The sequence below is a fragment of the Podarcis vaucheri genome, assembly GCF_965113315.1.
Source record: "Podarcis vaucheri genome assembly, chromosome: 1".
Taxonomy (NCBI): domain Eukaryota; kingdom Metazoa; phylum Chordata; class Lepidosauria; order Squamata; family Lacertidae; genus Podarcis; species Podarcis vaucheri.
In genome coordinates, this window is record NC_138759.1 from 35,412,294 (window position 1) to 35,426,802 (window position 14,509).

General features: G+C 42.5%; 1 protein-coding gene across 2 annotated transcripts in view; it reads right to left on the reverse strand.

Annotated features, from left to right (window-relative positions):
* Positions 1-14,509, reverse strand: part of PRORP (protein only RNase P catalytic subunit) — a 48,526-nt gene that overhangs the window by 3,341 nt on the left and 30,676 nt on the right. For both annotated transcript variants that reach the window (XM_082213567.1, XM_082213568.1), the window contains exon 6: positions 141-289. In XM_082213567.1, coding sequence (XP_082069693.1) covers positions 141-289 — 149 coding nt within the window. The remainder of the gene's footprint in view (positions 1-140; positions 290-14,509) is intronic.

Here is a 14,509-nt window from a genome sequence, read left to right on the forward strand (position 1 = left end):
GTACTGCTTGTACAACTAAAAACATTTGCCTTAAATGATCGAACTGAGGGTCTGCTTGTCAAAGTGTCTTAAAGCTACAACCTGAATCTAGTACAGTATAAATGTTTATGAAGATGACATTGTTAAACATCAGAACATACAGGTTTTCAGTAAAGAAGAAGTGTGCTTTCTTCTGCAGAGCAGCCATATCATTTCTGTGCCACTGAGAAGATTTCTTCAGCATGTGTTTGCGCCCCAGTATAAGCATCCGTGGATTCTGCTGTGCTAGGTAGCTGACAACATTCAGCAGCTATGGGAAGAAAGAAAAAGAAGCAGCAATCATTCAGTGAACCAGAATTAAAGACAATGAAGACATAAGCAAGCTTCTAATACATGGACCACATCTTGCATTCTTGTATTTCTATCTTAATACTGGATAACACATTGTCCTCTATGGTCAGATCTGAACCTCTGAATTACTGCAGGCCACTGCTGAAGCTGAAGTTACATTTAACAAATAAGCCCTAAGCACAGGGAGGCGGGTATCTCAGGCTCAAGGACCAAATACAGACCTTTCTATCTGGCCAGAAAACCACTCCCTAGGCTACATACTCTCCCAAGCCAAACCCTCACCAGCCTACTATCCAAAGATAACATTTACTCTTCCCACTTTTGCTTCTGATCATTGGCTTGTGATGCCCTCTCACACCACAAAGGTTGTCTAGAAGGGAATGTGTCCCTTGAGCTGAAAAAGGTTGCCACCCCAGCCTTAAGAGAATATAGGCTGAAAATTTAGAAAAAATATAAGTGCCTACACTTCTTCCTTCACGTGCCACTGCAGTTAAACTCCCACCTTCTCATATTTTTGGCTCATATTTTGGTTTTCTCCCCTTGCATTCCTACCACCATCCACCCTCAATATCCTAGGGGGAGAGGCTGCATTGAAACTGTAGAAATGGTTAGGAGTTGGCTGGCAGTGAAACACAACAGGAAGCCACAGTTATAATAGAAAGGGAGGGTTGGAAGTTGAATCACAGCAAGGATGAGCACAAAGCCTGGGCCAGCTCACATTCTCTTTCCGCCACAAACAGGGCGAGGTTGGCCCAGCTTGAACTAAGAGAACCTCCCAAGATGTCACACAGCATTTTGGGAAGCCAGCTGTGCTGGAAGCAGCACAAAAGTCCAAATTTGGACATTGCTTCTAGCATAGCCCTTGAATTGTGTCGCTTCTGCCTACCTCATCCGTATGGTCAAACTGGCCTTGCGCAAAAGCAGTAGTCCTGTTTGAAGAAACCTAGCTTGGCCCTATCTAAACTTTGAAGGCAGTCTTCAAAAGCCTGATTACCAATGGAAAAGACCTGCGATCACTGTGGAGTACCTGAAAACAAATCCTGCAAGAATTCAGGATGGCAAAAAGCTATCCGTACTCAGATAAATAGGAAATTCTGTGTTCTTGTTTTGTTTTAGAACCGAATGCCTCCTTCTACCTGTTTCCTTTTATAATAGTCTGCCTCTAATTTTAGGTGTGGATATTACTGTGGTGGTCTATACATAGCTACAATGAGATTTCCTGTCTGGTTATACTACTCCCACATATAACTGCTTCTTAGAAAAAGAACACACAAGAGAAACCACTTTCTTTTAGTCATAAAGAAAACTGAATGGTTCAAATGGTTTGAATGAGTGGATTTTAAAGCAAACGTTTCTTGCTTTACAATTGCACATATATTCTCCCTTCCAAACACCAAATAATAGTTAATAATTATTTCCAAAAGGCAAAAACTATTTTTGGGTGCCCAACACACTGCAGATTTCTCATTACCATTGACCCGATCCAGCAGGTCTCTTCTTACATTCTAATGTTAAGATCAGACCCCAAATGACACACTGCTAAAATCTTTCTAAAGTCTACTTCTAGATCTTTAAGGAAAACATAAAAGCCCACAATAAAAGGGGGAAAGAAACAATTTCGCTGTGCTGTTTCTTTATATTCATCAGACTATGTCTGAAAGCTTCCACTCACTTATAGCCCAATCTTCAAACGACTGAATCAAAGAAAAATGTTCCGAGAAATGGCTGGCACTCACACTAGTCAAATGCTAAGGGCTGTTGCTTTAGAATGGAAAATATTCAGTGCTCAATGGGACAATCGGTTCTTAAGAAATCCAATGGAAGTTCATTTTAAAATGTGAAGCGGTCTGCTTCTTTTCTGTTGAGAATATGAACCTATGGAGAAAAATATAGTAGCTGACAAAGGGGCTCTGGCCAAATGTGAAAAATGGAAGGGACTGAGGTGGGGCAGGCAGCAGGGCACATGGGCCAGCTAACACATAAAAAAAGATAAAAGCAGAAAGACAAAACAGATGAAAACCACAACATATCATAGGTGATAATACTTCATGAACTCCCATGTGGCTGCTTCCAGAAAGCACCAATGCAGGGCAAGTGCAAGGACTAGGAGTGGTTCAGCAAATTTTTCAAACACAATGTGAAGACAGATATAACATGAGATATAACACCTCAAAAATGAGGAGGTGCTACAATTCTTTATACCCTGGTATAATATTGCATTCCTATTCACTACAAAACAACAACACTACCCTGAGCCAACAGCCAATGGGTATACTTGGGGATCAGTACTGGATTTGTCAATAAACTCTTGGAAACATTTGCCTTTTTAAACTATATTATTCATTGTTAAACTTACTACCTGCCTTTCACCAACAGGTCCCAGGGTGGGTTAAAATTAAAAACAGTGAAAACAGATTACAATCCCAAGAATAAGGTGGGCCCTGAAAACACTTTTCTGGTGTCAAAGGCCAGGCTAAAAAGGTGTGTCTTCAGCATTCGCTGAAAGCTGCACGGTGGTACCTCTAGTTACGAATGCTGGTTATGAACGCTTCAGGTTATGAGCTCTGCTAACCCGGAAGTAACTGCTCCTGGTTGTGAACTTTGCCCCAGGATGCGAACGGAAATCATGCCGCGGGAGACCCCATTAGCGAAATCGCGCCTCAGGATCAGAACAGTTTCAGCTTAAGAACAGGCCTCCGGAACAAATTAAGTTCGTAACCAGAGGTACCACTGTATAGTGAAGAAGCCAGGGACACCTTGGTGGGGAGGGAACAGGCATTTATGTTTTAAATTTTGCATCCTGCATTCATTTAAAAGCCTAACCAAAGCAATTTGCATCAAACAATAAGAGTAAAATCAGAAAACTGAAACCTGGATCGCAGGGTTGACAAAACAAATGTGTAGCTGTGCTTGAGGGCCTTATTTTTACCATGGCACTAGTAACACTGCACACTTGTAACCTCTCTGAGCCATCTGATCAGCCATTCTCAGAGACTTGCCAATATTTTTTGTGCTTTCCAGTTTCTTCTGAATTCTCTCCTTACTTCATAGATCAATAAGATCCAGGATGCTTATCAGGCTTCCATGGCAGGTCAAGCACAAATGCTCAATTTAGAAAAAACCAAGGGGAAACTAGAAGAAATGATTTGCTTTTCAGGAATGATGTAAATTGTGTGATTATACTAGGTAACTAGGGCCTGTGCCCCTGCTCACTGCACTCACCAACTCCACCTACCTGCCATAATCTCCTTCACCAAAGTCACCCACTGCCTCACTTTTATCTCACTTAAGCCACCTGCTGCCTCCCTTCACTCCTCATTGAAGCTACTCCTTGCCAAAGCCACCCACCCGGTTCCTTTACTTTTCATCAAAGCCACCCAGCCACCTGCCTGCCTCCATCACCAGTTCTATTGATGTCTCCTCACCCTCTGATTCTGCTGTGATGGTCCAATAACACTGACAGCCCCATTTGCTGTCACACTGTAGTTCACAGCAGCTAAGGAAACTATAGCATGACAATATTCATACTTTTTTTTAATGTATAGATTTTTTTAAACCAGCCCTGGAACCTTAAAGTGAAGGGCACGTAAGAAAACTAATTTTAAAAAAATACTTTAAATAATGCAACCTTTTAAAAAGGGAGGGGGGAACTTAATTAGCAACAGAAGTGCAGACGATCAAATTCAATAAGAAATGCTTTAAACAAATGTGTGTGTAAGAGAGGTGGTGAAAGAAGAAAGGAACTCAAGAGAAAAAGGTGGAATTGGCAACTTGAATGCATCCCCTGAACAGCTGGGTAACGCCCAAGCATGTTGACAGTGTGGTGAAAATTCCCCTGGTTTTTTTAGATGGTTGCATCACTACAAAGAAAGTCTGTCAGCATTGTGAATGGCAAATAGGAATTCACATGCACAAAATATGCTTTGTCCAAGTTCACATGATACCAAAAAGTACCTTGTAATATTGGCTTTTGCCTTAATATTTAAAAAGTTTTAGGTATTTTTGCGCAGATAATACTTGGGTGTGTTCTCAGTCCTAGCACCCCACCCTCGCTGCTCCTCCTTCCTCAATGGTCAAGGTGACACCACCGATGGGCTCTTGCACGGGGCCCTCCCAAAATCTTGCTAGTCTGTTGGCAGAAGAGGAATACTGATTCATTTACCTTATTTGCTTTTGAATCCTGCCCCACCTTGCACTGAGGCATTCAAGTTAGAATGTAGATATAAAAATATCCCATGAAAATATATAACGTTCACAATTGGTTCAAAGGCTGACTGTTTCTCCCAGATGTTTACTGAAACATGCTTCTGGTTAGCACTGCAATATGGAATTCTAAGAGCATAGATGAATCATCCAAAGTTGATGATGAGCAGGTGAAGCGAAGATCCACCAGTAGGAGTGGAATAGATTAGGCATAGTGGCCATGACTGACTCATAGTCACTCAGTAAATTTCATGGCCAAGTGGGGACTTGAACTCTGGTCTTCCAGGTCCTAGTCTGACCCTCTAACCTAGGGGTCAGCAAGGTTTATCTTGCCTGGGCCGTATTGGTCCCGCGGAGATCGCTCCGTGGGCCAGATCGTGAGAGCGTGCATCTGTGATTTTTGGCATCTGCACATGGACAGACGTGATTTTCAGTGCCGTGGAAGCAAGTCCCTGCGCTGCGCTGGTTTAGTGCAGCGCGCGAGCGGGCAGCTCGGTTTGGGGGCGGCTCGTAGGCCGGTCAAACGACCTCCGTGGGCCGCAGGTTGCTGACCCCTGCTCTAACCACTACACTACACTGACATTCCAAATTATGCATGGTGCAATTAGAGGGCATTTTCCATTGTGGACTTCCTCCCCACAGATGTGCATTTGTTTTCCCCAAACTACACCGCACCTGCCATACACAAACATCATCCACCAACCTCTCTGCTTCTGTTGGCTTTTCTATGTTTGTCCCTTTGGCCAGATCCAGTTCCCCACCCCTTCTCTGTGGCCCACGTGATCCCACCCACTGCACTGACATGGTGAAAGCCATCACCAGCTATTTGAAAACCTCCTGTTAATACTGAAGAGCAATGGATTTGCTTCTTGCTTTGTTCAGTAAAACAAGTATTTCAAAATTGCTCCATGCAGAAGATGTGCCCCTAAATACAAGGCTTTTGTAGACAGCATCCTACCATGTGAATGGGGCATTTTTTTTTAAAAAAAGAGAAAACATTGGCAGAGAAGTGTAGACAATTTCCTGGTGAGCCATTGCACTCAAATCACTTGCCACAAAAGGATCGCTGTCACATGGAGCTATGGAAAAAACCTGATGGTGGTTTGCTGCCCCACAGTCAGTGCCCTAGAGAGCAAAGAGGTTTCCTTCCCTGTTTTGCCATAGTCTCTCAAAAACCATCAGCAATAAGACAGAAAATCTAAAACAGCTACAGTAACACTGTAAACATTGTGTAATTTAAATCCTTTGCTAGAAGGTGGAGCCTTATTGCCAGAAGGGGAGGAGACTGTCCCACCACAAACTGAGAATTTGACCTTTGGGTGCAGATAAACGATACCCCCCCCCCCCAGTCACAAATGGGATATGTGACACAATGAGAATGGGTGAGAGAGTGCATTGTCATGTCTCACAATTGACCAGGGATGAAAATAGTCACATGATTAGAACACAGGTGCATAGATGCGCATTTGGGCGTAGAAGTTCCCGGCTGACATTATGTAATCAACAGTAGTGATAGTACATCCCCAAGATGACTGCAATCAATGGGAATTTAGACATCAGTTTGAAGGAATCAAAACTGCACCAGGTTATCCGTACAAGCAAGGAACAGCAGCCAACAGTCCCAGTTCCCAGTCATGGGCTCATAATCGTTGCACCACATAGCATAAAGAGTGTGTCATACTTTTTAAAAGGTCAGACTTTTTGTACAACTATCTTCCTCCTCAGGATATGGGAACATTTCTCAGAAGGGAATTCCCTGAGTGCTTTTGTAGGAAAACACTACAAATTATGACTCAGCCAAATGGCAACTCACCTGCCATAGCTTTGTCACATAGAAGGAAGTCACCTTTGGGTGAATTCACCTTTGCTGATACAAGAAGGAATACTTCAGGAGGTGGTTTCTTTTGTTTTTGCCAAATAAAGGGAGTGAGTTTCAGCTTCAAGAGGAAAATAAGAAGGATGAGTTCAGGAATACACAATTTTCCCATTCATTTCATGGGAGGATTTGTGAGAGGCCACAAAATATACTACAGAACGAGGAAAGGTAGCTATCATAGGCTGCAACAGCAAAAACTAAGCCTTTTAGTACCTTAACTGACTCTAGTCTATGAAAATTTATGCCACCCTAATAGTCCTTAAGGTGCCACAAGCCTCTTTGGTCTTCTGCCGCAAAAGGTGACATGGGATTTTGTATTTTGTTTCAGTATTTACAAACCGTACTTTCATAGGAAATATTTCAAGGTGGGGTATTTGAAGCACTGGATTTAAAAAAAAACTGTTTTCAGAGTCCCAGCAGCATATTACTTACAATACTTTAAAGGCAAGAGAAGTTTTCCTCAATTGCCTAATTTCCACAGATTACTCTTGCTAAATAGCAAGCTGCTATGGCTCAGTATTAATCAGATGTCACAATCCATAAAACATGGATTCTTCAGAAATCTGAGTTCCGGCATTAATCTTGAGACAAGGAAACAGTCTCTTTTGCAACACCACTGTCTCAAAAAGAGGTTTCCCAAAAATGCTCAAGGAGCACCCAGTTCTGAGATGCAAATACACAAACATTTCTTTCTTTCTTTCTTTCTTTCTTTCTTTCTTTCTTTCTTTCTTTCTTTCTTTCTTTCTTTCTTTCTTTCTTTCCTTCCTTCCTTCCTTCCTTCCTTCCTTCCTTCCTTCCTTCCTTCCTTCCTTCCTTCTTTCTTTTTACCGGAAGCCCAAGATCTACCAACCAAAACAAGGGTCAAAAGGCATAGTTAGATTTAAAGAACAGGGTGCCTCTGAGCATATTCTGAGTTCAATACTGTAATTTGTTTTCAGTACCAGAACTGAACCAAACTCATAATCTTTCCCCACAAAAGTCCATTCTAGGAGTGGCATTCAACTACGTTTTATTCAAGGCAAACTCTTTGAAATGAATGAACATGGCTATGGTTGGTCAATTGATCTCAATAGGTCTACTCTGAGTAAAACATAGCTGAATGCCCTGCAAGCTTCCTGCATTTAAGCAGCTGAATTTAAGGAGGAAAAGGCGCCCCTTTGTTGTTGCTAAATGTTAAAACAACTGGGCATCAGAAACTCTTGTTGAAATAACATAAATCATTGCTCAGAAATCTACGATGAGATCCTAGCCTGCCTTCTGTGCACCCCTGATTTTCAGTACAGTGGTACCTCAGGTTACATACGCTTCAGGTTTCAGACTCCGCTAACCCAGAAATAGTACCTCGGGTTAAGAACTTTGCTTGTTAAGAACCTCGGGTTAAGAATGAGAACAGAAACTGCACGGCGGCGGCGTGGCAGCAGCAGTGGGAGGCCCCATTAGCTAAAGTGGTACCAGGTTAAGAACAGTTTCAGGTTAAGAACGGACCTCCAGAACGAATTAAGTTCTTAACCCGAGGTACCACTGTACAAAACTATTGGTTACCAATTCTCAGGGCTCTGGCCCTGTAAGAATATTGCCTTTCCTTGCATATCTTCTCTTAAAAGAATGCATTTCCCTTTGACTTGCATAAAGCTGTCTCATACTGTAAGCTTATACTGACCCTGCCCTCCCTGAAGATGCTGGGAACTGAGCTGGGGACCTTTTCCACAAGAAGTGTGTGATCTCCCATGGAGCTACAGCTTCTCCCACTTCAAAGCGAACTGGCTACGGGAAAGTTGAAAGGGTCTCTAAGTCAGCCATTTGGTCCTGATTGGTGAGGACATAGAAGCTCTCTTCAGGCATTTGGTTGAATGGGCAATGGCTCAAACCGTGTATGGGTGGGGGAATGTGGGTGCGCACCGACTGCTCCCAACTTTGCCATTTGTGCCAGCCCCACTCCCTCCGGTCTCAACTTGTAAGTGTAGGAAGAATCCAGCCTTGCTAAACTGACAACAGTTCCATCATGGAGGGGCCAAGGGCAGTACACATGGCAGCATTGGGGGTGGGCTGAAGGACGGACACTGTCATGAACTGAAAGGACACCAAGGATGAGGAAAAGGATCCCAGCCATGACCGGTACACATCAGGACAAGCTGAAGGTGAGAAAGGGGAGGCTGGGGACTTAGGAGGATTTTGGGGTGTGGTGGGATATGTGCTTTAACTGTACAATGTGTACAAAGCACCCACTCGCCAGATGTTAGTTATTTTAGGATTTACATGTTCGCTCTTTTTTTATTTTTATAAAGAAAACGTAGGAAGATTTAAGTAAATTTAAATCTAAATGAACAAAAGGGGGGAATAAGTGAGAGAGAAAGAGAAGTAGGAGCAAGAGATAATGTACACCACCCATCAGACACCTACTGCACCTACACAAATGCAAGCACACCGTTCTTCGTGCTCTCTTGTCTGTCTGTGTGTGTGTGGGAGGGAGAACATTACATTATGTAGGTTGTTTCCATTTTACAATCTTGCTTGACTTGCGGCACACTGTCCTTGAAAACAGTTAATTTGGTCCCTGGTTTATTATGCCAATGCATAAGAAAAGTGCATCTCAGACTGTAATCTGAGGATGCAATATTCCAAAACATTCCCCTGCAAATCCCCCTCCCCATTTTTTTTTTCAATTTCCATATTGTGGTCTGGATCCAAAGAGCTACTTTAAGCACATCAAAGGGCTTGTGTACACCCTGGTGGATATTGCCTTTGAACATCAGACCTCACATGCTGTTTTTGAAACTACTCTCTGTTTCAAAAAAAGGTTTTCCCATACAGCCCTGGCAGGAAGGTGGGGAATATTCGGGAAACGTGGCCAAAGCCCCTTTGGGAACACAGAAATGGTTGTGCAATTCTTCAAACCTGGCTTCTAGCGAAGGACAGATGGAGGGAGATGAGAATAAGATCACAGAAAGCCTTGTGGCATTTACACAGCAAGGCAAAAACATCCGTGCCTCCAGGCTGCAATTTAGCACAAGCCTGCTGGCTTGACAATTGAGGACGATTATTCTTTTTTTCCTGTCCAAACGGCTTTACAATCTTGCAGAACATAACACCTCTGCTCCGAGATCTGCACAGGATGCCCATTTGCTACCAGGCAAAGTTCAGGGTGTTACTATTCATTATAAAGCCCTTAACCTCTTAGGACGTGATCCAATATATGCCCGCCCACCTGCTTCAAGCTGTAGAACTGGTCGTGTTATGGGTGCCAGATAATATTCATTCAGTGCTTGTAATAAATTCATCTTTTAATATGGCAACACCTACACTACACTACCTGCCTATTAACTAACATAAGGCAGGCAGGTGCCTTCATTGCACTGTTCTCTGTTCAGTGCTGGCTTAAAACATTTCTGTTTAGGTAAGCCTATCCTCCTGTTGATTTAAATCATCTTTTGAATGTTTTCAAATCCCTGCTAACTGATAACTTTAATGCTTTATTTTATATTTGTGTAAACCACTTAAAAAGTTCTCTTACAGTAAAACAGTACATAATGTTTGTTAAATAAATAAACCCAAATAAAATCGCTGCCCCACTGGGTGAGGGCTAGTGCCTGCTCACTGCGGGGGATACAATGGAAGTGCTTGTGTGCCAGTTCCCAGGCAGGGTCCATTCCAGGGTTGGAGGTGGAGTAGATATCATTCTGACTCCTGTTTCTCTGCAAGGGCAGACAGAGGGTGTGCCATGTCCTTCCTCCACCTCAATAATATCTGCGCATTGTAACCCTACATGCAAATATCGAAAGGGATTACTCTTTGAGTTTGGAAACAATGCTCATAATAGTTTTGGTTTGATTTTTGTTAATAAAAGAGAACAAAAAAGGGTTTGTTTAAGATTCATTTTGGTCCAACAGAGATTTTCAAACAACATTTCAGGTTTCATTCTAGTTCAGGGGTGGGGAAAGAAAATATTTGAGGTGGGGATTTTTTAAAAAACAAACAAACAGCAACTTAGGTTCGGTTAAACTGTATAAGATTGAAACTCAGGAGATCAATTATAGATTAAAATGCTGTGTCTGACATTAGCATATTTGCTTTCCATTGTGTGGTTTAAAAAGTGTTCCAAAAATACTCAACAGCTTTTTACGGGTTGGTACACATGAAATTAGGGGAATCACCATTCAAAAGTTCTTGACCTGGGATTTTCTGATATTAAGTCCTGGCCTATAAGAAAATTTCCTTAATCCAAATACACAAATTATACAGTAACTTTTATTTAAATATGATTATTTGTAAAATGATTCTGATCTGAACATGAGAAGTATTTTATCCTGCATGAAATAATACAGTGGTACCTCGGGTTAAGGGACGCGGGTGGCGCTGTGGGCTAAAGCCTCAGCGCCTAGGGCTTGCCGATCGAAAGGTCGGCGGTTCGAATCCCCGCGGCGGGGTGCGCTCCCGCTGCTCGGTCCCAGCGCCTGCCCACCTAGCAGTTCGAAAGCACCCCCGGGGGCAAGTAGATAAATAGGTACCGCTTACCAGCGGGAAGGTAAATGGCGTTCCGTGTGCGGCTCTGGCTCGCCAGAGCAGCGTTGTCACGCTGGCCACGTGACCCGGAAGTGTCTCCGGACAGCGCTGGCCCCCGGCCAATAGATGTGAGATGGGCGCACAAACCCCAGAGTCTGTCAAGACTGGCCCGTTTGGGCAGGGGTACCTTTACCTTTACCTTACCTCGGGTTAAGTACTTAATTCGTTCAGGAGGTCTGTTCTTAACCTGAAACTGTTCTTAACCTGAAGCACCACTTTAGCTAATGGGGCCTCCCGCTGCCACTGTGCCGCCGGAGCACGATTTCTGTTCTCATCCTGAAGCAAAGTTCTTAACCCAAGGTACTATTTCTGGTTTAGCAGAGTCTGTAACCTGAAGCGTATGTAACCCAAGGTACCACTGTAGTCTCTTGTCCAAGAAAGAAATTAACCCAATCAAACCAAATTTAGTGAGTTAAGATACAGAGGGATTTTTTTATATTGTATTTGAATGGTGCTGTTTTGAGATAAAAGACCACCAGACACTTAGCAAACCAAAGTAGTGCAAAACAGGGTTCAGGATGGTTAGTGATAAAAATTTCCTTGAATACAGCATCGCTTGTGATACATGTAAAAAAATATGTATGCACATTCATTTTGGGGATATGTGTAAAGCTTATCCCTAGCTAATTATGGAAATGATGCAATCTACAAAACAATAGCACAAAGCAGCCCCTCAAATTTGTCCTTCAACCAACACCTGTTCATGAAGTTATGAAGAAAAGCTCAATTTCCTTAGAAACATTTTCTTAATCATTTTTGACTTATTTTTTGTCTCTTAAATGTATTTCTCATTTTTCCTCCCAAAGGAGAGCAAGACTTAGTGATTTCAAGATTAAGTTGTTTTTCAGGCCTCATAAGCACTCAGGGTTGTATACAATGTTAGTCATACTGAGAGCAGATTCATCGAAATGAATGGACATGACTAGCTTAGGTTCATTTATTTCCATAGGTCTACTTTAAGTAAGATGTCATGGACGACAACCCTTGATTTGCTCCTACCAAGACAGAAGGTGTGAGAGATATACAAGCCAATACAGTCCTAGAAAAACCATCCTGCCTAACACAAGGACTCAACCCTGCCTTCACTCCTTTTGATCTTTCCATCTGTGTATTGTACCTGTCAAGGTGTCAGGAGTGCTTCATGGTTTGCTATGCTTCCATGCAGAGTATCCTACCTCCACCTCCAAAAAACTGACTGGTTTGCCAATACCACCCCACTGGTTAACGTCACACTTTTTCCTGGGGAGACTGTCAGTTCTTTCAAATTCATGATAGCTTTCCCTCATACAAGTGTCTACTTCTTTCAGAGGAGAGTAAGGCCAAAATTGGGCACTCCCAAATGGATCTTCCCAATTATGGACCTTCTCCATTTTGCACCTCTTCAGCTACCCGTACCACCCTAAATCTGACACAGATTATTTTTGCTTGGCAGTTTATCAAATTACTCCAAGATTGGACAGACCAGTTTGGTTTCTTTTATCGTGTCTGTCTTGAGCCCCCTTTCCCTGCTGTGTCCAATAACTCAATAAACTTAGCTGATGCTTAATTTGGATCTCTGCTCCAAATGGAGAATTTACAACTCTTGACCTTTCTTCATGTGGCTGACTATTCAGCTCTAAACCACAAATAGAGAAGGAGGAGACAGAACCAAGTCTTTATGAAATGGGAAATGATAAGACATTGCTTGCAGGTATTAATCCCATAAGATTATTCCCCACCTCACCCTGGGTTTTCTTGACCAAGGACAAAGTACAGAGGCAAGACGAATGCCTCACAAGACGAAAAACTCACTAGACGAAAGGGTTTTGCGTTTTTTGAGCTGCTTCGCAAGATGAATTTCCCTATGGGCTTGCTTCTCAAGACGAAAACGTCTTGCAAGTTTGTTTCCTTTTTCTTAACACCGTTAATACAGTTGCGACTTGACTTCAAGGAGCAACTCATAGAACGCGGTGTGGTAGCCTTTTTTGAGGTTTTTGAAGACTTCGGTGATTTTTGAAGCTTTTCCAAAACTTTCCCGACACCGTGCTTCGCAAGACGAAAAATTCGCTAGACGAAAAAACTCGCGGAACGAATTAATTTCGTCTTGCGAGGCACCACTGTATGTGAAGGCAGAGCAGCACTATACCTAAATTTAATGATTAGGGGCAGGTTTCCTGGGACAAGATATACTCCTGATAGTCACAGAAGGCCAGAGGTTCACCTTTTCCAACTAAATATTGTCCTCTTCAATATTTGAGCATATGGTATAAATGTTTCTAATAACATGATGGAATATTCCTTTCAAAGTGAAATCAAGCTATGAAAGAAAAAGGGGAGTCCTGCACTGTTAATTTTATCACATACTTTGGAGCATTCTGCCTTATTTATTTGGATAAACCTCAAGGCAGGTCCAGCTTATGCCTGTTCTTTTTAAAGCAAAGACACCAAGCACAAGTAGGATAAACAAAGCTATTATTGGAACTGGAGGAACAGAAAACGTGACCTCTAACAGCCACACCCAAGGATGCACATGTTACGGCTGCAATGAAATCACAAGGCGAAATCCTTACCAGGTACAACTAGCTATTAGGTTAATTAGGAACGCTTAAAGAGCACTTTTCACCTTCAGAGCTTCTGGTAAACAATATACCAGATTAAATCCTCACATCCTCCTGGGAAGGAGTTTGACAGGTGGCATTATCCCATGCTGTAGAGAAAAGGATCCAATTCATCAGTGACACTAAAGGGAAATTACAGCTATTTGTGTATGCACACCTTGAATGACGCATGCCATCCTAGTTATCCCACTGTAAAGGTGCACCAGAAGTCAACTCATTACAAGACAGGGAAATCTAAATTACTGACAGGACTAAAGAGATATGGGAACTCTTATTTAGTGCATCTCCTGCTCCTTCGGGGATCTCATAAGGACTAAGAAAACACATATAGAAATTGTCCCTGAGATATTAAAACACACTCCAGGAAGATCAACCCCACACCCCCAAATTAGATTTGAAAAAGCTAACACACTTTTTTCAAGCCTAACTGCTTGCAGGGTGTGTGTGTGTGTGTGTGTGGTTGTGTGTGTGTGTGTGTGGTTGTACTGGGGGTGGGCTGTGTCAATGACAGCTTCTTCAATTTCCAAATCTCCCCATGGATCCAAAATGGTTGGCAGCCACTGCCGTACATGAACCCTTGAGCTGCTTTTAGGGAAAGTGTGTCCCCTCCTCAGGATCTGGTGGAGCATCCCAGCACGTCAATGCTACCCAAGGACAGAGCTACATCTCAGCTAATAGCAATAAAAGCTGAACAATCAATAGCTGCCAAGCCACCTTTTTAAGAAACAAAGTTTGGGTGTTAGTTGCCTCCTGACAAAGATTCCCCATTTGCTTTTTCTAAACTGTGAACAGTTTTATATACATCTAAAAATCTTCACTCCACTGAATACAAGTTTTGAGTCTTTTTAAGTTTTTACAGTTAGATGGAGGAGGGGTCAGGCAGGGGGAAAGGGGTGGCACAGTCTTTAAAATGTTTACTTCAGAGCCTGAAATTATAAAAAGT